The sequence below is a fragment of the Canis lupus genome, chromosome 3 (assembly GCF_048164855.1).
Source record: "Canis lupus baileyi chromosome 3, mCanLup2.hap1, whole genome shotgun sequence".
Lineage (NCBI taxonomy): Eukaryota > Metazoa > Chordata > Mammalia > Carnivora > Canidae > Canis > Canis lupus.
The window spans coordinates 23785109-23808228 of NC_132840.1; the positions used below are offsets into that span (position 1 = coordinate 23785109).

The 23120-nt window shown below is 49.6% G+C and overlaps 1 protein-coding gene across 10 annotated transcripts in view; it reads left to right on the forward strand.

Moving 5' to 3' along the window:
- Positions 1-23120, forward strand: part of BANP (BTG3 associated nuclear protein) — a 104946-nt gene that overhangs the window by 76102 nt on the left and 5724 nt on the right. For 6 of the 10 annotated variants that reach the window (XM_072819540.1, XM_072819544.1, XM_072819541.1 and 3 more), the window contains 3 exons: positions 439-569; positions 2201-2272; positions 4054-4092. In XM_072819540.1, the coding sequence (XP_072675641.1) occupies positions 439-569; positions 2201-2272; positions 4054-4092 (242 nt within the window). Of the gene's footprint in view, positions 1-438; positions 570-2200; positions 2273-4053; positions 4093-19407; positions 19441-23120 lie in introns of those variants that run through there. The other 4 variants (XM_072819543.1, XM_072819545.1, XM_072819546.1 and 1 more) reach the window with 3 other exon arrangements.

Here is a 23120-nt window from a genome sequence, read left to right on the forward strand (position 1 = left end):
AGTAAAGTTTGGAAACGTATTGGAAACGTATCTTTAAAGAAGTGGATGGGGATTTTTTCCCTTTCCCCCCAGTGAGTTTAATTGTACAAGAACAAGTATTATTTGCTGCCGGTGTAAAATAGACTTTATTATCAATTTTATTCCTATTTTTCATTTTTGCCGATAAATCCTGAGCAACTGCATTTAACCAGTAGATGGGAATCCTTTGTCTCAGGAGTCAGTCCTTCAGACTCTTTCTCTTTCTGTCCACAGGTCAGAAATCTGCATTCCCTTGCACTTAGAACTAATGGTGTGTACAGAATGCTGGGGCTCCTCTGTTGGGCCCTGTCGACTGGAGTCTGGTCCTTTCCTCTCCGTGGGAGTGTGGGCCTGGGGAGGGCAGGAGGCCCAGAGGCGTGCACGTGGCTGGTTGCTAAAGCCTTCTGTACTTCCCTGCAGAGACCGTGTTGAGCACACCGCCCCCCGCCAGTGAGATGCCACAGCCCCCGCCTCAGGCCCTGCACTATGCCCTGGCCAATGCCCAGCAGGTCCAGATCCACCAGATCGGAGAAGACGGACAGGTCCAAGTAGTATGTACCCTTCTCACTATTCTGCCTCCACGAAGGCCAGGGGAGGCTGGAGTGGGGCTGGGGCATGGCCAGTGGGGAGGGCCACCACCAGCCTCCCCTGCATTTCTGGGTCATGCTGTGGTAGCTTGGGGTGAGGTCAACGTACCATTTTAAAGTAGAAGTTGTTAGGGGTACCAGTTCTTGCATTTCATGAATGAGGGCAGTTCCTGAAGGGTTGTGTCCTTGGTAGTGGCCCGTCATGGCTCCCCAACATGTACTGCCCTGCGTGCACTGTCAGCTCTAAGAGTCAGGCTGTTCGACCATCCCTGCTTTTGTCTGTCCTGCTGAGAGGCAGTGTAATGCACCATAGATGATTTTCAGTTCAGGAACATAGGTACCGTTTTACTGAGGGAAGAAAACAATAATTTCTTTCTGTGATCAGTAGAGAAATCTAGTGACCTTGGGTAGCGTGAAGCACTTCCTTGGAACTTTGTGATGTGCACTAAGTTTGTGTGGCAGTTAACCCAGCATTTTGCCAACACACACCTGCCTCACCCTGCTTTGCATGGCATGGCCAGGTAGAAATTCCTCCAGAACCTTCCTGGGTCCTATGGCTGGGGAGAACCCGAGGGCAGGAGCTTTGCTAGGGAGCTGCACACTTTCTGCATACTCTGGGCTCCTGTTGATGCTCTAGTTCCACCCAGCTGCTTCGCTGCATGCCCGCATCAGGAGGGATTTTTCCTGAAAGTTTCAGGGTGGCCTTAGGTCTGACATGGCACTCACAGTGCTGCTTGGTAAAGGGAGGGCTTCCAGAAAGCGCTAACGAGTGCTTTTAGAGGGGGGTTTTCTTCATCTTCCAGAGGAGATAAAGCAGTGATGAATGGTGAATTCTCTGTTTAATTGACAGTTACAAAGGCAGATACTCTTATCTTAGTATAAGAAAGTCTTTGAAGGAATCCCAGGACAGATAACATTGATCCAGTTTGCACAGAGTAAAACCAAAGCAACAGAAAGTTTTGCAGCGATGTTGAGCCACTTTTGCATTTATAGGAGTTGTCTGCTGCCTTGCAAACCTAAGTGTGCTTTAGTAGGGTTCTTTATTGGTGTTTACCCACCTATTTAAATAATTTTGTGTTTCTTTAAGACACATTGCTTGACACATATTCAGCATAGACACTCATGTATAGGCTTCCCACCACTCACGCACTGCTGTGTGGCCTTCCAGCACTCCCAGGCCCCTAGGAGACCACCTGCTGCTTCCTTGGGGTTTCTGGTCCCTCCAAGTTGATAGTATGTTTTAAAAAAACGATTCTTTTAATTTTCTGGGAAATTTCTATTTCTCTTCTTTTCCAGATGTCTTTCCCATTATTGAATTTCCCTGTTTGGTAACATTTGAAGATTCAACAGATCTTTCCTAGGCCCCAGTGTTTCTTTAAGAATCATTGCAAACTGTTCTTTCTGTATGTGTTATACACCAAAAGTTTGACTTCAAGGGGCTGTATATACCACATATGTGTTGTGTCATACTATTTAGGAGTTAGTTGTCTTGAATTGTCAGCAGGTAATCAAGGACAAAAATTTCCGAAAGCATTTCTTGTTTCCTGTGGCTTTCATTTTCTTCTGATGCTTCTCGGTGTCTTCTCTTGCTGCGGATCCCACAGGGCCACCTCCACATCGCGCAGGTGCCACAAGGGGAGCAGGTGCAGATCACGCAGGACAGCGAGGTGAGTCCCTGGGCTTCCTCCACTCTGACCTTGGTCACATGAGGTGGATGGCTGCCAGTCGCCAGATGACACAGATGTCCAGCAGTGACCACCTGACTCCTGTTTCCTCAGGAGGTGGTGTGTTGGGAGAGGGACCATGGGGAGATGGCCTCGGGACCTATTACTGGACAGAGGTGCTTTCACTTGGAGGCTATGTCCAAAGGGAGGAGGCACAGGGGCTCTGGGGGTGGGTGAAGATGTCCTGCTGAATCAGTCCTTGCTTGTTCACCTGAGGGGAGGGCCTGACATTCAAGAATAGTCAGTTCATGGGTGGGTTGGCGGGCAGGCAAGCCAAGGCAGGAAGCTTGCTGGAGCAGCAGCAGCATTGGATGGGGAAGGAAAATAGATGGTGAGGTGGGAGGAGGTTGTGGGCATGGTGTTTCCTTGAGGTGGGGAAGCTCCCTTTTAGGGGTGAAGAGAAGTGTGAGGCCCAGCTAGTGGCCTGAGACGTCTGCTAGGATCCTTCACTGCACAAGGCACGCATGGTTGGCTGGTAGCCTCCTGGAGGAAAATCAATATAGATTTGCTTTTGGAATTTTTTAAATATTTTATTTATTTATGAGAGACACACAGAGAGGGCGGGGAGGGGCAGAGAGAGGCAGAGACACAGGCAGAGGGAGAAGCAAGCTCCATGCAGGGAGCCCGACGTGGGACTCGATCCTGGGTCTCCAGGATCACACCCTGGGCCGAAGGCAGTGCTAAACCGCTGAGCCACCTGGGCTGCCCGCTTTTGTATTGTTTTTACTAAAAAATCATTTGAATATTTCTTGGATTTCATGGGTTTGCCTTTTTTTTTCCAGATTTCATAAGCACATCCCTCTTGTCTATGTAATCCAGCATTTTTTTGTTTTGGTTAGAAGATTAGAATTTTGAAATTAGAATGCAATGAATTAAAAGAAATTGCTGATGCCATTAATGATTAGTTTGTGATAAGTTACAATATGAGATTGTCTTTTTAAGATTTTATTTATTTATTCATGAGAGACACACAGAGAGAGGCAGAGACACCGGCAGAGGGAGAAGCAGGCTCCCTGTGGGGAGCCCAGTATTGAGCTCAATCCCAGGACCCCAGGATCAATACCTGAGCCAAAGGCAGATGCTCAACCACTGAACCACCCAGGCGCCCCTATGAGATTGTCTTCTTAACACAATAAAACTTTACCATGTTCATTTAAAAATTAAATATTTTGCAAGATGAAGGTATCTGCAAGAAGTTTTAACAGAGTCTGTTAGACCTAAAACAATAGTTTTTCCCTAAACAAATGAAAATACATTTATACCCTGGTGAACCCAGTGGGGCTGTGACCTGGTTGGTTGTGTTGTGTCCTGTGTGCTTCTGGGTTGGGATAGCACACCCCATGTGTGTAAGGCGTCTCCGTCAGGGGTGCTGGCTTATGTACATGGGACCTCCCTGTGTGACTTCTGGTTTTTCCCATCCATCTAAAATTGTTTCAAAATTAAAAAGTGGGGAAAGAAATGACATTTTCATTTGGTGTCAGGGTGGGGGTGGGTGGGTATAGTGTTTTCTTCAGTTTGTTTTCATCAGAAAAAATAGTATCTGTAAACTCAGTTTTTCTTTTGTTTGGGTTTTTTTATTGCTATAAGGGGTTGAGTTTTTGTAGAACTGACACTTATGGCTTTGCTGGTTATTCACAGATGGCATGGGATAATCCTGCCTCTGTGTCACTGTATCTGGAAGTTGTTCTGGTCCTTGATCTCTCCTTTTTTCACCCATTCTGCAGGGCAATCTACAGATACACCACGTAGGCCAGGATGGGCAGGTAAGTGCTCACTTGCTCTCACTTAATACCTACTTGCTGTGTGGGTCACCAGACCTTGCCTTGCCATGGGGAGGAGTGGGGGCAAGACGGTGGTGCAGCGTCAGCCTTAGGGAAAAGCTAGCTCTACCCCTGCTGGCACAGACGTCCCAAAGGGTGTGGACACCTGGACGTTGGGTCTCAGGGCAACATTTGTTTCTTTGTGGGATTTTACGTAGCTTTTTGCTTTGTAGATGACACTCCACTATCACTTTAGCATTGTTGTCTGTGAATTTACGTGAATGCTGTTGATGGCCATGTCTGTACAATAGCTATATATTAGGATAAGGTAGGGTTTTTTTCATGGATTTTACTGCAAAACGCCAATCACCAGCCTTTTAAAAAAATCTCTGACAAAAAGCATAACTGAAATAGTCATTGTACATACCAGATATGAACTATCTTTACAAGGCCGAGTATTCCAGCCATCAGAGTTTCTAGGGAGGGATTTACTTCCTAAGATCCAGTGAAATTGCTGGTGAATTTGAGGATTGACATTTTTATGCCCTTCTGAAGAGTTTCTGTTAAAGAGACATGTATAATCTTTGAATAATTATGAAAGAGAGTCTGGAGAATTTTCCTTTTTTATAGAACATGACCTGGAGCCACAAACATAGAGCCTCTTTACTCTCAAGACCATAGTACTTGGTATCCTGGAGACCAGCCACCTGGTCTCCCCCATCTGAAATACCCGTGTACGTCTGTCACCACTGGTGGGGGCCTGGTGTCGGCCCTGCATGGGGGCCTGGGGAATGTGTTCCTGGGCTCAAACATGAGGGGTCAGCGACCACACCTCTTGGGTTTTATCTGGAACCCCCTGAACACTTTGGGAGAAGTGTAGCAGACCTTAGATTAAATCACTTGTTTAGATTGGAGTTCCTCTGCTTTCAGTTTCATCTGGAAACACACACTTGAGGTTTTCATCAGAGCCCTGAAGCACCTGAAAGCTGCAACAGTGCAGAGTTAGCCCACGGTCCCCATTCATTGCTTCCGAACCCTGTCTTGGAGACAAGGTCATTGGGCTGGACCTGTGGAGGTCAGTTCTCAGCAGGTTGTCGTTGTGTGTTTCTCATCTCCTAGGCAGATGTCCCACCTAGCTAGGGTCGGAGAGGTCAGGTCATCGTCTGTAGCTGATCTCTGCCTTTGACCACTTAGTGGTTTGTATTTATACTAATTCACAAGAAAAGAAAGTGTGGGACATGGCTGTTCTTCTTTGTCTCTATTTCTGAGAATTCCACTTGGGATTTTTGAACAGTAGAAGGATCAGGTTTTTATATTATGTTAGCACTGTTGTTACCACGTATGGCTAGAGTCAGCATGTCCTAAATAAATCATGAGAACAGAGAGCCCAGTCTCATGGCCGAGACAGTGGCACAGCTTTCAACCCAGGAAGGACTCCTGGAATGTCCATCAGAGGAGCCCGTCTCTGAAAATGATGCAAAACCAAGGTGTTTTGTGTACACTTACCAAGGGTTGCCTCCTCCAAGTTGGTGGTCTTGCCAAGGCCTGTCCTAGGGAGCAACATGCTCTCACAGACGCTCCTCCTGTTCTCTCACCATCTCTTGAGAAGGGCAGTAGAGCTCCTGTGCTGATGGCCGTCTGTGCTACACAAATCATAATTTATTGATCATCTGGCTCAGGTTGCTTGTGCCGCCTCACCTGCCTTCCCTAGCTCTGCCCGGGTCCTGCCATCCATCCTGTGTGTGGGACGTGCAGTCAGAGCTCAGGAAGAGGTAGCACACACTGACATGGCTGGAGGAGTTGTAGTATCTGCCACCTTTTGCTTCCTTAAAGGAAGCTCAGCTTTCTGATTTAAATAAACAGTATGTGTTTATGTAAAGCTGCCTGGTCAGTCTGTTTAGCTAATCCTTTTTTGTTTTCCCTTTGTGGAAATTCCGTGTCATTTTATCACTTGGCTGGCTCTTGTTCCTATGAAGTTACTCTGCTCGTGACAGCTGCATTTTTTAAGTTAACTGAAAATTCGCAGAACAGAATGATGTTTCGCAAGACACAGAACCCGCCACGCCACTCAATGTTGTTGATGGGGTGCCTGTGGGGCACAGCAGTGCGGGGAGCAGGGGCTCTGAGTTAACCCCCCAGCTCCCACCCCACTGCCCCAACCCCCACCCACAGGAGGACAGCGCTGGGGTCTGTGGCTCCTTCCCCTGCAGTTGGGTGGGGGCTTGCCACCCTACAGCTGCTCCCCCCATTTCCACGCCATGGGGCCTTTGCTGGTCCTTGTGCCACCTTACCTGTGGGGCAGGTAGACTTGGCTCTGTGCATCATGGAATCTGGTAAGGGAAGGTCTAGTGTGCCCCTCTGCTCTGTTAACCCTTGTTAGAGCCTGATGATCAGTACCCTGGGATTATGAGTCAGAGTTGGACTTTAGTGAAACACCCTCACTGTTCAGATTCCAGGTCTTCTGAGTATGTGTGTGTGGCTCTCCAGTCTCATCCCCCAAGCAGGAACAACAATGGTCCATTCCAGCCCATCCCAGATGATCCACTCTCAGATCAGGGATATATCTGCTTTAGTCAGGGCCTTTCCGGCACTGGTGTCCTGATGATGTAGTGCTTTGTGAACTTATCATGGTGTTTTGTGCCCTCACAGCACTTTGTGCTGAAGTGTCAGATGTGAATTATGCTTTCTTTTTGCATGGCTAGGACTGTGTGCTATAATTAAGTGAAAGTGATTTTAAAGAGACCATCTAAATTTGACACCAATTAGTAGTGTCCCCAGGTGTTGGCAGAAGCAGACACTGGGATTTAAGGGGGCAACCCTTAGGACGGTGGGGGAAAGCTGACAGGTGACAATGGTGGGTATGCTCAGATGTAATTACAGGAGAGGCTTCACCCTCTCAAGAAATCACATGCCACACCATAGTTGATTGTGAATTTGTTACAACAGTTTTTTAATTTGAATGGTGAGTTTTGGATAAAAATGTTGCCAAGTCTTTGTAGGGAATATTTAGACCCTCTGGGTTTAGATAGCAAAAGATACTATACATGCTTTGATTCTGATTACTTTTATCTAGTTGAAGGTTTGCCAACTGACAATTTTTCAGATTTATCTAATCAGTTGGAAGAACAACTAAATAATTATACTCTGTTTAAGAGATGGTGATGCAGTCATAGAATTACACGTGGAAGTACGGACTTCATGCAGAGAGGTTCAGTTTGAGTAGTGGAAGAAAGAAGTGACCAGAAAGAAAGGATTTTTATTCTGAAAATACTCTCAGTGTTGAATTGGCTTCCACAAAACAAATTGTGATATGAAAGCATAAGATATTAAAGTTTGCATCGTTGTGACAAGCGGGGCAGAAGGTGGTTACAAAGCTGCAGGATGTGCCCTGCTTTGCAGTGGGTGTTGTGTGGGGTCCCAGGAGGAGATGGGCCTGGCTCTGGGACTACGGTGGAAGCAGGAGTGCTCTGAGGTCTCATGCTGGAGACATGGAGCTCCCAGCCACATGACTTCACATCAAGACCAGACATCTCCTGTAACTCATTATGTTGCTAAAATGAAAATATTTTATTTTTTCCCCTCTTCCTTCTCTAAAGTACTTGTTTTCTTGGGGGGGGTTAGATTACATAAGGCATAGGAAATGTGTTGTTTGAATTAGAGCATAATGTCATAGTGCTCAGATTGAGAGCACCGTGTAGGGCAGAGTGGGGTCTTTGCCAGCCGAGCATTTCAGTCATGTTAGCAAGAATATAAATCTTGTCTTGTGGGTTTGTTTGGATTTTTAAGGCAGGATCAACTGGGGTAAAGGGAGTTAAATACAGACAAGATACTTTTCATTTAGTGTATCTACTGCTCTTGACACATCCACTCCTTGATTGCTTGAGCATCTTGTGTTGCCAGTGGCTCATCTCCACTGGTCATGTAAGTGGGAGTGATGGTTGGACAGAAAGGGACCAGATCTCTAAAGATGGCAGACATTAATTGACATTGGCATGGTAGAGTGGGAGAGTCTAGTCTAAATCTTCCTGAATTAGAACCAGTCATGAGTGAGTCATGCTTCAATTACATGCAAGTACAAATAAGCAGAAATCCATAAGTTTGGGTAACAGTGTGTATGTTGTAATTAGAACTATTTGATGCTAAGTTGCAGGCGCTGAAAACCTTATAGTAGAGCTGTAGGCATGGGGATGGGGATGCTAGTAGGGAATGTAGGCTTGGGGACAGGAATGCTACTCGGGCTGTAGGCAATGGGACAGGGATGTTAGTCGGGCTGTAGGCACGGAGACACTACTAGGGCTGTAGGCACAGGGGTGCTTCCCTGTGTAAGGAGTTGAACTGTCACTCTTGCTTTAGTTACCTCTTGATGTGCAACATACTGCCCCAAAACTAGGGCTGATGACCACAACCAGTCATTATCCCGCCTATCTCCATGGTTTTGCTGGGTGCAGTGGCATCACTGGGGTGGGTCATCTGGAGTCTGAGCTGTCTGGCCTGTTGTAGGGCCCACATCCAGAGCTGGAGCTGGGCTGGGCCACACCCGGGGGCTCAGTGAGGCCATCCTCCTTTGTGCAGGCTCCCCTTGTGGCCCCGGGCCTTGCACAAGGTGGCAGGGTTCCAAGAGGTGATATAACTGAAGCTATAGACCCGCCAGCCCCTTTGATGACCCTGCCTTCTTTATGGGTGGTGTGGAATGTCTGTGCTGTCATCTGGAGCTGGAAAGGATGAGGCAAGGAGGGTCACAGCATCTCTCGGCATCCCCTCTGCGCCCAGTGTGCCTTGACTCTGAGCTCCTTCAAGGGGGGGGCCCATGCTGTGCCAGGGAGGGCTCAGCCCACGTGTACAGCTGGGGTGCAGGAAGCATGGGCGGCAGTGGCAGGACTGCAGTGAAGGACACCTAAGTATTTTTAGGGAGACCTTTACTAGATGAATCACACAGCACATTACGGGCCCCAGAAATGACCCTCCCTGTTTGAGCTGATGGGTTGAGGGTAAGTCTGTCAGCACCAGTGTCGTGACCTCAGGCAGACAGCAGCCCACCCATGTGGCACAAATCCACATTAAGAAACTTCATGGGATTTATTAACGGTGTGCTTTGTTGGGGCAGCTTGGCTGATGATCAAAGTCGGATGCATTTTTCTAATTATATGTTGTGAAATAATCATTGAACTGCTGAAAGTCTGAAGTCTTTTTTGCATTTACAAAGTCTTTTTTGCATTTACAAAGTTTAGATTTTTAAAATTTAAACTTATATAATTTCTCAGATATCTTTTCATTCCATTTATGTCATTTCTTTGGGAGTTTAAGAAAGCAAAGCACAGCCCTAAACATGTATTCATGTGACTAGAAATAATGCTCCAAGAGCGATCTGTTTTTGGATAGCTGGCCGCCACTGGCTGCCCTCCAGTTCATGTTGGAGCACCGCATCCGCGGCTCTTCTCTGCTTGCTGGGCTCTTCACCCAGGGACAGGCACTCAGTCCTGAGAGGGCGCCAAGGCCTTTTTTTCTTGTAGTTGATCCTAAGTTGTTGTTAAAGATCAAAACACAACCAAGAACAAGGAGCTAGAGGTCACTTTAACCTTGGACATCATGTAGCAGGCTTCCCAACCGTGAGTGGGGAGCCTCCTGCCCGCAGGGCTTCAGGCACCCCTTTCTGGGGCTGGACATGTTTTCTCCTGCATCATAACGTCTCCTGTGGCATTCCTGGGGAGGTGAGGAGAGAGGTTCAGGAACTAGGTGGGTGTTGGTACCTATTCTACATGTGGGGACAGGATTATGCAGGGAGGTAAAACCCGGGACGGATCCTATGACCCCTGAAGCCCCAAACTGCCTCCAGTTCTCTAGAACAGCCTCACCGCTACTGTTGCCACCGCCACTGCCGCCACCACTTGGGGTTGAGAGGGATTCTTTATTTTCTTGAGCTGTGTTCTGATCTATCCTCTCTACATAGGACCTTCTGAGTCCTATTTGGTGACCCCACAACGGCAGTACTTCCTTTTGGCTTTTAGCACAGTTCCTCAGCATGTCTGCTATGGGCTGCAGATTGAGAAAGGTTTAAACACTCACTTTGTACCAAACTCTGTTGCTAGGCAATATCCTATCTGTTGAAACATTGAAATCTGGGTCAATTATTTCTCTACATGTGGGAGATTTTTAGCCACATGGGAAATCCATAAAACTTGGGCTTTAGTCATGTTGCTAAGACCATGAATCACAGAATGGTTTAGTACTATTTCAGCTAGATGTGTGTTGTGATACTATTTTTTTTTTTTTAAGTAGCTGTACCTAATGTTCTAAAATGTGTATGAGAAAAGTTTAATAGGTCTGTAAGCTAAACAGTCTCCATTGATGTGAACACCTGGAGAGTTTTGTGTGTGTTCTGGTAGTAAGCCCATCTCTGTAATGACGAATGCACCAGGCAGGCACACAATTTGTTTGTATCAAAGCTAAGCAACACAGCGATAAATCCAGGCTGCTCCCACTGCCCTTGTGAGGTGACTTTACCAATACTTAACAATAGCTTGGCATTCTTTAAACTTTTAAACCTCTCTTGACTTCTTTGGCATTTGTATTCCTCCTTATACTTGAAAGTAAATTTTAGTAGCTTTCAGAATTTTTTCCGTGAAATGGGGCCTTCTAAACTCAGCTGGGGAAGAGATTAGCAGAGACAGGAAGTATCCAGCATTTTATGTGCACGACTCTTTTTGAAGTGGGTGAGAAGAAGGACGTGGATATGTAGAGAATGTGTTGTATGTGCAGGAGGTGTGGGTGGTGGGGGCCGTTGTTGTCTGTGGCGGTAAAGGAGTGTAGGATTTCTGCGAGGTGTGGTCCACGATAGATGGTTTGCCACAGCAGGCAGAGCATTCTCCACCTCACAACAGCATACACTGTGTCACTTCACTTCTCATAAAAACGTTCCATTCAAGAAAATATGTTTCTGCATTGCATGCCAGACACAAACAGAAATCTTGGAGGACCTAGGTAGTTCAGGGAATGAATCCCTTATGGAAAAGCCTTCCCTAACTAGAGATGGTGGAAAATATAATTTAAGCTTATAAAGGCCAGAGCAGAATGAGTTTGGTGTTGATTAGTTCCAAAAATATCCTAGAAAAGTCACAAAAACAAGTGTGCATCTCCTGTCGCCTGGTTGAGGAAGCCTAGCCTTCTGGCTAGCCCCAAGTGTGTACAGGGCTGTGGGTCACCCCATGTGAGGCGGCTAGCCTGGATGGGACACAGGGGCCACTGTGTGCCCTGCTGCTGGCTCCAGGTCTCAGGAATCGTCTTGGATTCCAGCAGAGGCTTGTCATACAAAGTGACATGGGCTGGCTGCAAGCGGGTGCAGAGCACCAGGAGCTGGTTCTGGACTGTCTCGGTCTCTGAGCAGCAAGGATAGTCATTTCAGTCATCTCAGGGGGACAGCCTGTCATGTTTCCCTGCAGTTGTCGCAGACCAGGCTGGTTCATGCAGGACACAGGGTGGGAAGGATATTATGATGCTTTCTTGAGAGAAGTTGGATGCACTGGTTACTTAAATGTGTGTTTTCAGAATTGTGTGTAGCTGGAACGAGGTTGTCTTTGAGCGGGTTACGAATAGTTGAGGCTGAAGGAGCTTTACCTCAGAGGTACTCCCAGCTGTTAGGACAGAAACTCTATGCTGCTCATGCACCCACGGCCCAGCCTGAGCTCCTTGGGGTGGAATTCATATCCAGGTCTGGTGCCTCCAGTCAAGGAGGAGTCTTCAAATCAAGGGCAGACCCTAAAATCATTTTCAAATATGTTTAAAAGGTTAAGCTCTAAATAGTTTTAATACCATTAGGTCCACAAATTTTATTCATTCCTGTTCCTTACAGAACCCAGTGTAGTACCATGCTATCAGTTCTTGATAATTGTTGGTAAATGAATACAACAATAATTATTCCAAATTAGCTGTTGGTTATTTGTAAGATGTAAGTAGGAGGCATTTTGAAACACTTCATTTTGAAGCTATTTAGGAACACAGCCGTGTATTCCCTGGTAACTTTAATCATGAGTGACAGCCTAGAAATGTATAGAGGTGTACTTATTTAAAATTTACAGCTCAGTAGGCTGAAAAATAGTGACCTCTGAGTAATTCCAGAATTTCTTTTTGGTGGGATCCAAGTTGAACTCTCTCTGTGCCAGGGAGGTGTACTGATTTCCTTGGGCCTTTCTGCCATGGTCTTTGAAATGTGTCCATGTCTCTTGCAGGTAAGCCTGGTGTGTCATGGGGGGAGCATCCCCATGCCTGGACGGACAGTGGGAGCCCACAGCCTGTGCCATCATGCCTGCGATTTGGCTGATGGCGCAGAGCAGCTAAGGGCTCTCTACACCCAAGGGTTCTGTTCCAGGAGCCATCCCCCCCTGGGTGGCATCTGCTGAGAGGAAACCTGCTGCCCCAGAAATGGGATTTCTGAGTTTCTGGCTTATGGAGGGAGGGTGGATGGAAGGGGGCCTCCTTGCCATTGCATGGAGTTTACTTTTCCTTTGTCAGAGGTAGGGTATGAAAGAGGTCATCTCTTAGGACATTTCATCTCTGTTCTTTTTTTTTTTTTAAGATTTCATTCATTCATTCATCACACAGAGAGAGGCAGAGACACAGGCAGAGGGAGAAGCAGGCTCCCCGTGGGGAGCCCATTGTGGGATTCAATCCCAGGACCCCAGGATCATGCTCTGAGCCAAAGGCAGATGCTCAGTCACTGAACCAACCAGGCAACACCATTTCATCCCTGTTCTGATCACACCCGGCCCTTCCCTTGTGCAAACTCAGGCACTCTGACAGCACCCCCCTGCATAAAACCCAAGCCTCTTCCCCGCCCTCCATGTAGCCTCGGGGTTTATACTACAGAAGGGACAGTAGCCAGTGGAGAAAGCACTGGGGGGTCAGGGCTGGGAAGGCGGGTGACATTGGTTTTAAGGTTTGGAGACCTCGGAAACACGTAGTCGTCCTTTGGGAAACGAGCAGGGAGGGCCATGGAGGGCCAGCATACTTGTGAGAGGCATGCCATGTGCTGAATCCTGATGGATAAGATACAGGAGCCCAAGTGATGTCACACAGAGCCCTTGAACCATCACATGACAATTACAGCAGAATAAAATGTTTTCAAGCCCAGGATACCTTCCCACTTTTCTTTTTACCTGCTTCAAGAATGCACCACTGAGTATTAAATTCATGGTGTTTTCATGAGGAATCTTTATTTAGAAATCATAGGTTCATTGTGCCTGGGAGCCTGGTTAACAAAGGAGCGCTGCTGTGTGAATGGGCTGGTGAGTGACTTCAGAGCGTACTACATGATTTCGCTCACTCACTGATCTGGGGAATCTGGAGGATGGTGGAGGGGAAGGTCCTAGTGTCCCTCCTCAGGAGCCTGTGCTGAGTACAAGTGTCCCATGGACAGAGGGTACGGCCCAACAGGACCATACCGTGCTGTGTGCACTTACGCACCTGCAGGGAGGAAGCTCCGTCCTGGACTCTGTGAGGATTGACATTTAGAAACCTGCAACAGCCCACAGCAGGACGGTGCAAATGTCAACATGAAGACGTGTCACGCGATGCGGAGCAGAGGTCAGTTTCTGACCCAGGAACAGATCACACGGTCTCTGTTCTGAGCAGCCAGGAGGTTCCTTGTTTCTCTCACCTGGGTACTGAGGGGAGTACTTGGAAATCCTGGGTGAGATACCCTCCCTGGAAGGATTTGTAGTCCACAAATGAAGCGTGAGTGCCCCTGGCTCTGGGCTAGAGAGAGAGAGAATCTGAGACGTCCAGTGTGCGGTGTGCAGGAGGGAGGCACCAGCAGACTGTTGGCTGCTCTCTGCATGACACGTGTGAAGGGTAGAAACATAATCTTGGAATGGTTTTCACATGCAAACACATACTGTCACTTATTTTTAAAATTCAGGCCATTGTTTCATGGGGACTCCCAAAGCAAAACAAACAAAAAGCTTGTAAAGTGACCCAGACTGATTTTTAATTCTGCTTTTTCGTCTACTCCTGTGAGCTTGTGCATTTGCTTTCAGCATCTGTTCTCACTTCATGTTTCTATGTCCCAGACGTGTGCATAGCACTGGACGCTGTGCGCCTGGCGTCAGGGACAGTCCTGTGCTCGCCACTTCGGGTTGGCCTGTGCTCTGCGTTTGGCGTTGTAGCTGGAGGATGGTGAAGATGACCACACACAGGCGATCTTATGACGGAAGCCTTTGGAGGAGTAATGACAGGGGCCCACAGTCCAGTGATAGCTGCCCCAACTGTCCGTGCACGTGTCCCCCCTCCAGGAGTGGCACCGGCAGAGGGACACACGAACCTCCCAGGTCATGTGCCCGGACTCAGGCCACCAGCTACAGGTGTCTTGAGGAGGTTGTGCGAGGGGCCCAGTTAGCAGGAGCTTGGCTGAAGTCGTAGCAGTAGGCCTTTGTGGTGTAACCAGCAGGCAGGTCTCTGAGAGAAAGCCTGTCCATCTAGGATGACTCTTCCTCGGCACCCACAGGAGACGTGGGCAGTGGTCAGCAGGCGCTCTGGCAGGAGATGAGTGGGCCTAAGAGACACCAGAGCCCTGCGGCTGTTTTCTCCTCGCCACGAAGGCTGAGGTGGCAAGGCTTCTCCTAAACAGTCTTCCTCAGTGTTTCAAGCCCAGTGGGGGTGCTGGGGGCTCCCAGCCCCGTGGCTGGTGTGCGGTCGCTCTCTTCACTGTTCACGGACAGTCTCTGGCCATGTGCTATGGGCTAGCTGGGCCGGAGTTGGCACGGCTGTGCTCAGAGCTGCTTCTGTTTGCTTGTATTTTTACTGGCCTGTGGACCCAGCTCAGAAGTTAGCCTCTGAGGCTCCATTTCCTCCCTGGCAGAGTGGAGCTAATGACAACAAACAACATGACATCTCTGCCAGATGCCCAGTGCTACAGACTTGGGCTGAGGCCCCAGGACCCGGCCGGTCCTGCTGCTCCCGAGCAGGCTCCTTGACTCTGACGGTCCTGCTCACACTTAGGTGGAATGATGATTGACCAAAATATTACATATGTGACCCTGATACTCGTCGCCATTGGCAGCTCTCTGGAGCAGACCCGCTATGGCTGAGCGCGAGAAGGACATGCCTGGGTCTGGGCCACTCTCCTCTGGCTTCCTGTGGGTTTGGCCAGTACACGGTGCAGGGGGCGGGAGCCTGAGCCGGGGCACCGCTCAGCTGCATGGACTCCCCTTCAGGAGGAAAGTCCCCCGCCCTACCACCTGGTTATTTGTGCTGCTGGCTTCCCGTTTTCTAGGCACAGTGCTAACGTGAGCATACCATGGGCCATATTGGAGCACATTGGAAAGTAAAATGTGAACTCCCGCCTCTTGAGCGGCCCACACGCTCCTCCCCACAGGCAGCCCACCACTGGCCAAGTGTGAAGTGTTACTCTCTTTGTCTCTGGACAAAGTTGAAAGACATTCTCTACACCTGAAGTTACACGTCTGCACTGTGTCTGATGCCTGGAGTCCATTCATCTCACCTTGAGCGCACCATGCGGCCACGTGGTTCTCAGTGCAAACGTGTCTGAGAGCGGTGCTCTGTGCCTTAAACCTGTGGGCACTGCTGCTCCTGTGTGTGGGCACACGAGGGCTGGGATGCCGGGCTGGGCTCCTGCTCCATCCCTGGGATGCCTGGCCCGGGGGCCCATGTCCTTGCCTGTCTATTTTCTACTTTCTGGACCCTGGAGGTTAGAAACAAGGTGTCACTCCATCCAAGGGCCAAAACAAACGCTCTGCAAAGTCTCTGGTTGAGGTGCCCTGAGAGATGTGCCTGCTGGAGTTGGGACCCAGGGCCTCACTAGAGGGGTTTTTCCAAAATTGAACTTGAAACGACTAGGTCTCTGAGGACCATCCATGAGTGCACAGCATGTCTCAGAGGTCCATTCCACTGGAACATCCTAGAAAATGAGTGCCAGTGGGTCTGAGCCCAAGACTGATGTATCCAAGGTGCCTGTGGGTCCACTGGTGGGTGTTTTCTCACCGCCATCTGTCCAGTTGTCTCTGAACTTATCCATGCCTTGGCCACCCTCTTGCCGAGCCAGCCCTTGTGGTGATTGGATGGTGATTGGAGGGTTCCTGAAACTCCCATCTTATAAGGATGTCTTACCCATGTCACTGGGAGGAAGGGCGTGTGTGTCCTCTGCCTCTGCATGCCAGCAGCTCTCACCACCAAAATGGTGACTGCAAATGGGGCAGCTTACACAGCAGCCCCTGATTTCTCACGGTCCTGGAGGCTGTTGGCCTGATGTCAGGTGTTGACATGAGGGCTTCTGATGAGGACCCCCTTCCTGGGGATGTACTCACACGGCCTTCCCTGGTGCCCATGTGCAGACACCATGTGTGTCCCACTTCTGGAAGGGTGCTGGTCACATCCCAGGCTTTCACCCTCCTGACCTCATTTCCAGACTGTCACACTGGAGGTTTGGGGTTCCACACAGGGATTTGGGGGTGTACACAGACATTCAACTCCTAGCACTCAGTCTCTTCTTGGAAAGAATTGGGCTGCTGTGACCGATTTTTCCTATGGGCACAGGAAGGGAGTTTGGGCCTGGAAGCATTTTTGGCTTCTTGTCCCAGACAGCTTTTGTGTAGACAGTAACCCTACTGTATCTTACTCCCTCACCATGGATTTTCAGACACTGCCACACACAGGCAGGTCCTGGGACAGCACAGCCCCAGCGGGGAGTTGGGTCCAGTCACCATGTACCCTGTGCTGATTTGGGTGAGGAGCATGCCATCAGCAGTTGGGAGGAGGCTCCCTTTCTCCTGCAGACTAATTAGGAGTTGGTCCAGAAGAGGCCAGTTCTTAATAGAAAATGGGAATTTGGCTTTTTAAGAGAACTTCACTTGTTTTGTCTCAGTTTTGGCAGCTTTCTGTTGATGGTCTTTAGGCGATGTGCATGTCTTCAGGTTTCTGCCAGGGTCCAGCTGCTCTTCTCCCCGGCCTGGCCCGGACTACGTTCTTCCCCATGAGCTTCGCCCAGCGGTATCTTTTGTGCGCTGGCTATGCTTGAGGCCTGCCTGGACCCAGCCAGACTCAGCCCCACACCTGTCAGGGTATCCAGGGAGCACACATCCCTGCTGTTGGGGATAAGGAGAAGGCTGCCCTTAGAGCCCACCCGGAGGACCTGTGTATGAGCAGCCAATCGTGATGAGGGGGAGGGGAGGAGCTGTCAGGATGTTCTCTGGAAGCCAAAGGCCTGAGCTCAGTCAACTAGAAAACTGACCAGGTGGCCCTCGGCGTGGGGTTAAGGCAAACCACCCGAGAGTCTGAAAGTGGGTTGTCTTTTCCTGAGCTATCATCCCAAAATCTGTGACCCCCACTGCTTGGCTTCAACAGAAATGTGTTCTCTCACAGTAGGGAGGCCAGAGGTCCAAAATCAGGGTTCTTGGGGCTGCATTCCTTCTGGAGGTTCTGGGGGGCATCTTGCCTGCCTCTCCAGGCAACCCTGGGCTGTGGTGGCATCCCTCCACTCTGTGGTCACGTGGCACCTGCCTTCCCATGTCTTGTCCAAATGTCTGTCTTCTTAGGAAGACAGTTGCCATTGGATTAGGCTCATCTCCTGTGTGACTTCTGCTTAACTTAATCTCATCCTCCCAGACTCTGGTTCCACATATATAGGTACAAGGGGTTAGGATGTGGACATTTCTTTAGGGGGATGCAGTTGGAGGCACAGCTCCCCTACTCAGACCCACGTGCCACGGAGATGTGTGGTGAGCCCCGAGCTCTGCACCAGGGAGCAAGGTGCTCTGAGGTGACAGGTGCTTGGTGAAGGAGGGGCCTTGGGTGGGATGCCTGCACCCACCCCCTATCTCCCTGTTGCTCTGGCTGTCCTTAGATTGTGGAATAGGAAGGGGCGGTTTTCTGTACGTCAGGGTGTACTTTGAGCCTCGGCTGTAGGGCCAAGAGTCGCCTCTGGAACTGATCCCAGAGGCAAGGAAGTCATCCCTCGCTAGGCCTTCTCTGGTGTGTGATTAATCTTGCTCAGTATAGAAATCCATTTCTGAACCTTTCTTCTCAGGGTAGAATAGGAACAGTGCACGGATTGAGTACACAGCACCCAGTGTAGGGAACACGCAGACGCTGTTAGCCAGCAGCTCACTGTGAATATCTGGCCACATGAACAGCAGACCCGTGTGTGTTTTACAGCCTGATCAGCCATTCACATTTCCTGGCTTCCCCTCACGCTGGGAGGAAGTACGCTGGCATCTGTGGTCCCTAGAGCACAGACAGACCTTACGAGTACTTCCTACTGAGGTGAACTCTAGGAAAGATGGCCTTGCCCCTTGGAGAAGTTCTTTCTTTGACCCCACACAGCAAACACGAGAAGCTTTCTTGTTCTGCAACAGTGAGTTTTCTGAATTAGAGCAGTGACCAGAGCCATGGGATGGGGCGCTGAAGCAGCGTGCACTTCTGTGGCTGGCCCTCCAGCTCCTCATAGTCCTGGATGGTGCAGGTTGGCAGGCTGGGTGCCCCCAGCCACCCCTCCCTTCCCCAAGTGGTGGTGACCCACTAGCACACGTTACTGACACAGAGCTTTCATTTTCCTCCTGTTCTTTCTCACTTGCTCCCCACCCACCCCTTGTGCCCCTTCTGGAAGCCAGGGGCCTGGAACTCCTGGGAAAAACTGAAGGTCTTCGGATTTGATTTTGGCTGAATTATTAACCCCACCCCAATCTACTGGAAGGTCTTAAAGCACATGGTTAAGATTTGTTCCCAGGAATGCTGCCTTATCTGGAATGATGGGAGATGAATACCAAGTATCTCCAGACTTCCGCTTCTGCTTTATTGTATTTTTTTAGGTTTTGTTTGCTTTTCCCCCAGATTATGTTTGAGGTTTGTGCCCTGATGCTGGGATGAGCTCCAGAGCAGACAGCAGAAACTGCTGTTACTGCTGCTTGCCACACAGCATCTCTCTGTGAGCGGATCTGGATGGTGGCTCTGGGGCAGTTCCCTGCACCTCTGAGGAACGACCCCAGAGGAGTGGCCGTATGTGCTCATTTCTGACCATGTGCTCATGAGTGACTTGCCTTATGAAAACATTCGCAGTAGAACCTGGGAAACACATGGCTCTTCCCATCAGACGGTTTAAAAGCTTAAGAATGATAACTCGTTCTTGGCATTTGCTGTGCAAATATATGAAGAAGATTTGGGGGCTGGTGGAGCTCCTGGCCAGTGGTGATTTGGGGCATCCCTGGGACGGGCTTCCCTCTCTCAACGCCTCGTGCTTTTGTCACGAGGAAGCTGCTCGTGAAGTAACATCTAGATTTGAGAAGATTGGCTTCATTGATGTTGTTCCCTTAATAGGCTGGGTGCAAAAGGTGATGTCAGGAACGAGTGACCACGCTGTTCCAGGACACCTTCAAGGTTCGTGTCTCATCTATGTTCCTGGCCACACACACGTAATTAAACTGTGTTGAAAGTGTATCTTGTGATGATAGGAGAGTCTGGGTTTGGTTTTTTTGTTTTGCTTCAGTTTTTTTCCATCTGAGCAGATTCTTGGTTGGATTCAAAATTTTACATCTAAACATTACAGGAAAGTCCTTGGACTTCTTGCATTTATTTTAGGCTTTGCACCAGTTTTGCATTATTTCAGTTGGGTATCAAACAGAGTTTCAAAATTGGCAGTATATCGAGGAAAACCAGATGTGTGCACTTAAAAAACCAGTGCTTTTAGATCTAGTATTTGCTTAGTGGGCTGCTTCAGATGCATGCCCTCTGGGGGGACTGGGGGGCACATCCTGAGGTCAGCCACAGGCTGCTGGCTGCTGGAAGCCTGGAGGTGATGCTCCTGGCTGCTGACCTGGGAGCCCACTGCATTCCTGTTAGATTTTTCTACATTCCAGAGCCTGTTGGGAGAAGGTTGCAAACCCCAAATGAGTGGGAAGGAGCCGGAAACTCCTCATTGGAGACTTCTTGCTCATTCTAGAGCAGGAGGGAATAGGTGGGGTGCTGGCCTCCTGTTCTCCCAGCAGATCAAGGATGGGTTGTGCACTTTCAGTGGGCTCTTCTCGGGGCACATACTGATCCATGTCACAAAAGCATGTGACCTCGTTTTTTGCTGCTCTACGTTTCAGATTTGATGTAAATTGGTTTTATTCTTCACTAGTTTAAAATGAAGTCCAAATCTACACATTGTGTCCAGCCTACTGTGTATTTCAAGAGGCTGCTTAGAGCTTTGAGGCGCTTTCAAACCATAGGCAGTAAATCAGATTCTTGTGGGATTGACTTTTGTAGTGTTGTTTTCATTTTTACTTATTTCACATGTGTTAGCCTCGTAAAACACAGCTGCCTCAAGGACATAATTGCTGGAGCGGAGGCACAGCTATACCTGGAATGTCCACTCCCTCCGGGCTGCCTTATGAGTGGCTCAGGCTGCAGAGCCTCCCTGAGGCCCCCTGGGGCGACACCCACCGGGTCCTCACCTCTTAGCCTATGTCTCTCTTTATGCCCCAGTCACTGCCTGCTGTGCGCCAGCCACTGACACCTTTCTCTGCCCTGACTGCGGGCTTGAAAGGAGGGATCCTGCTGGGGCTTCCAGGTCATCCTGCACTGAGCTCCACCCAGGTAACAAGGTTCATTCTTTTATTGTCAGATGACACTGGCTAAAATAGAAACTGCCCCACAAGCCTGATAGTGAGTGGATTTTCCTCCTCACCCCACAGGGGTGCCTGCCAGTGGTGGCTGCTGTGCCCTCTATACTTGAGCTCTTGTAGGTTCTTCTAAACACAGAGCAGTGCCACATCTTTACCACCTGCTCTTAGTAAGTACGTACCAATCGCTGAGAAACCAGTGATCTGTTACTCGGCTGTCCCTTGGTCTGACCTTCTAGAACTCCTCCTTCATGTGTCATCCCTTTAGCGGAGTGAGAACGGGCTCTGCTGTGTGTAGGTTCAGTGCGCATCCGGAGGCCTCCTCAGGCAGGCTATTGATGTTGTTTTGTGGATGAGGGTAAGAGACCGTGTCTCCTCCTGCGGACGTGGGCAGAGAAAGGTGTCAGCTGTGTTTTACGAGGCTAACACATGTGAAATAAGTAAAAATGAAAAAGAGAAGAAAAAAAAAGAAAAAGAGAGATGAAGAGGTGCTCTGCCAGTGAGGAGCTTCAGTGGCAGGGAGCCTGGGACCCTGGGCAGGATGCTCAGTGGGAAATAGTGCCAGCTTCATCTCTCTTTCTTCTTCCACAACTGAACTTTAACAAAATCTCACCTTAAAAGAGCTTTCCAAATTTTGAGGGCTACCTGAAAAGCATCCCAAATTGCTATTTGTGAAGTGCTGTCTCTCTGCAGCACGAGGCCCCTGTCAGGGTGTCACTGCCAATGGGTGTCTAGAGGTGTCTGCGATGGGGGGATGTGCCCTTCGGGGGAGCTGAGGGCAGCCACAGGAGGAAGCCTGCAAGCCAGGCAAGGCCGGGGCCACGGGAGGTCACAGAAGACACTGAGACCTATGTCTCAGCTGCTGAGCTCTCTCCACAGCCGGCCCTGCTCCCTGTGCTGCAACCGGCCTCAGCCTGGGTCTAGTCTGAATGGGCTTTCCGTCCGCTGAAGGGGAAACCATGCCTCCCATCAAGAAGCCTGACTCCCTTCAGGGCTCTCGCTGTTCCCACCTGAAGAACGGTGTCACCTTCTGGTCATGCTCCCGGTCCTCGCTGGGAGGGCCCCGTGGGAGGGTTTCCTCTGTGGGGTCCGGGGTGCAAGGATGGGCACGGGCACTGACAAGGTGGCTGGAAGGCCTTTCCCGCCAGTCCTGTGCGCTCATTGACTTTGACTCCTTTCCATTGCCAAAAGCAAACCAGTGCGGACATGGGGAGGAGGTGTGTTGGGATGAAATCTCAGGTGAAAACATTTTCCCGTTTTCATTTTCGTTTGCCAGCCAGGCTGGTAATGTGCCTGCTTTCGTTATCATAATGTAGCACGTTGAGATTCTGAGCTTTCGGGCGTTCTCGTCCTCAGGATTTAATCAACTCTGGGGACCGTGTGAAAAGTCTTGTCACTAGTAGGTTCTGACAGGAAGCGGCTCACCCCCAGGACACCATGAAATGCCCCATGTCACGGGGGTTGTGGCTCACAGCCCAAACAGAGGAAGGCAGAGCCTTCTCAGAAAACCGTTTCATGGAGGCATGGCTTTCATTAAAGATGGTTGATAATTTGACCTGAAATCAGCGTATTAAGGGATCTTGCACAGCACGTGGTGGTGACAGAACCATGACTGTATTGCCTAACGTTTTGCTCCCGTGTTTCAAGACATTGCATGGCTTTTACATTCAATCCAAGATCTAGCAAAACTGTGCCAAGTGAGGTTCACCACGGGGTACCAGTGACAGTTCAGCCCCTCCTTTCCCTCCTTCAGCCACCAAAAGGCAGATTCATGTGTGGTTTTTGAGAACCCCCTTCCTTTCTATCTTTCCCCTGTCCTGATCTTTCCTTGGTGCTATGGAGCAGAGTTCCTGCCGCTGTGCAAGCTCTGCCCTGCACCCCAAACCTCACCCAGTGGGAGCGTGCCGCACGTGATCCCTCCCCAGCTGAGAGAAAGGCTGCCCACCTGGGAGGAGCAGGGGCAGCCCCTGCCCGAGGCTGCCATCCCGTGGGCCGTGTGGGGGCTGCCTTGTGGCTGCAGAAGCCTAGCTACAGAACTGGGCGAGACTGGGTCTTATTTTATGACCATGAGAAGTTGGTGGAGAGTAGGTCTTGGGGAAAAGAAAATGTGAGCAATACAGGAGACTTCAGTTTTCTCTAGTTTTTTCAAACCTCTCTTTCAAACACTCATTGGTAGAAATGGCTCATGATGGAAAAGGAGCTGTTATTGTTGGGTTAGCCCTTGGGGAGCGAGAAGCCAGCTCCTTGGAAGGTGGCAGCTGAGGAAAGGCAAGCATGCTATGTGCGTATCCTATGGCCGCAGGGACTGGTGGCCACCCGCTCATGCTCCATGGTCAGGAGGTCCACCTCCAGCTTGGGCCTTCCGGGGCTGAAGTTGGGGTGTCACAGGGGTGTCACCACCCGGAGGCCCCAGGGGAGGGTCATTTC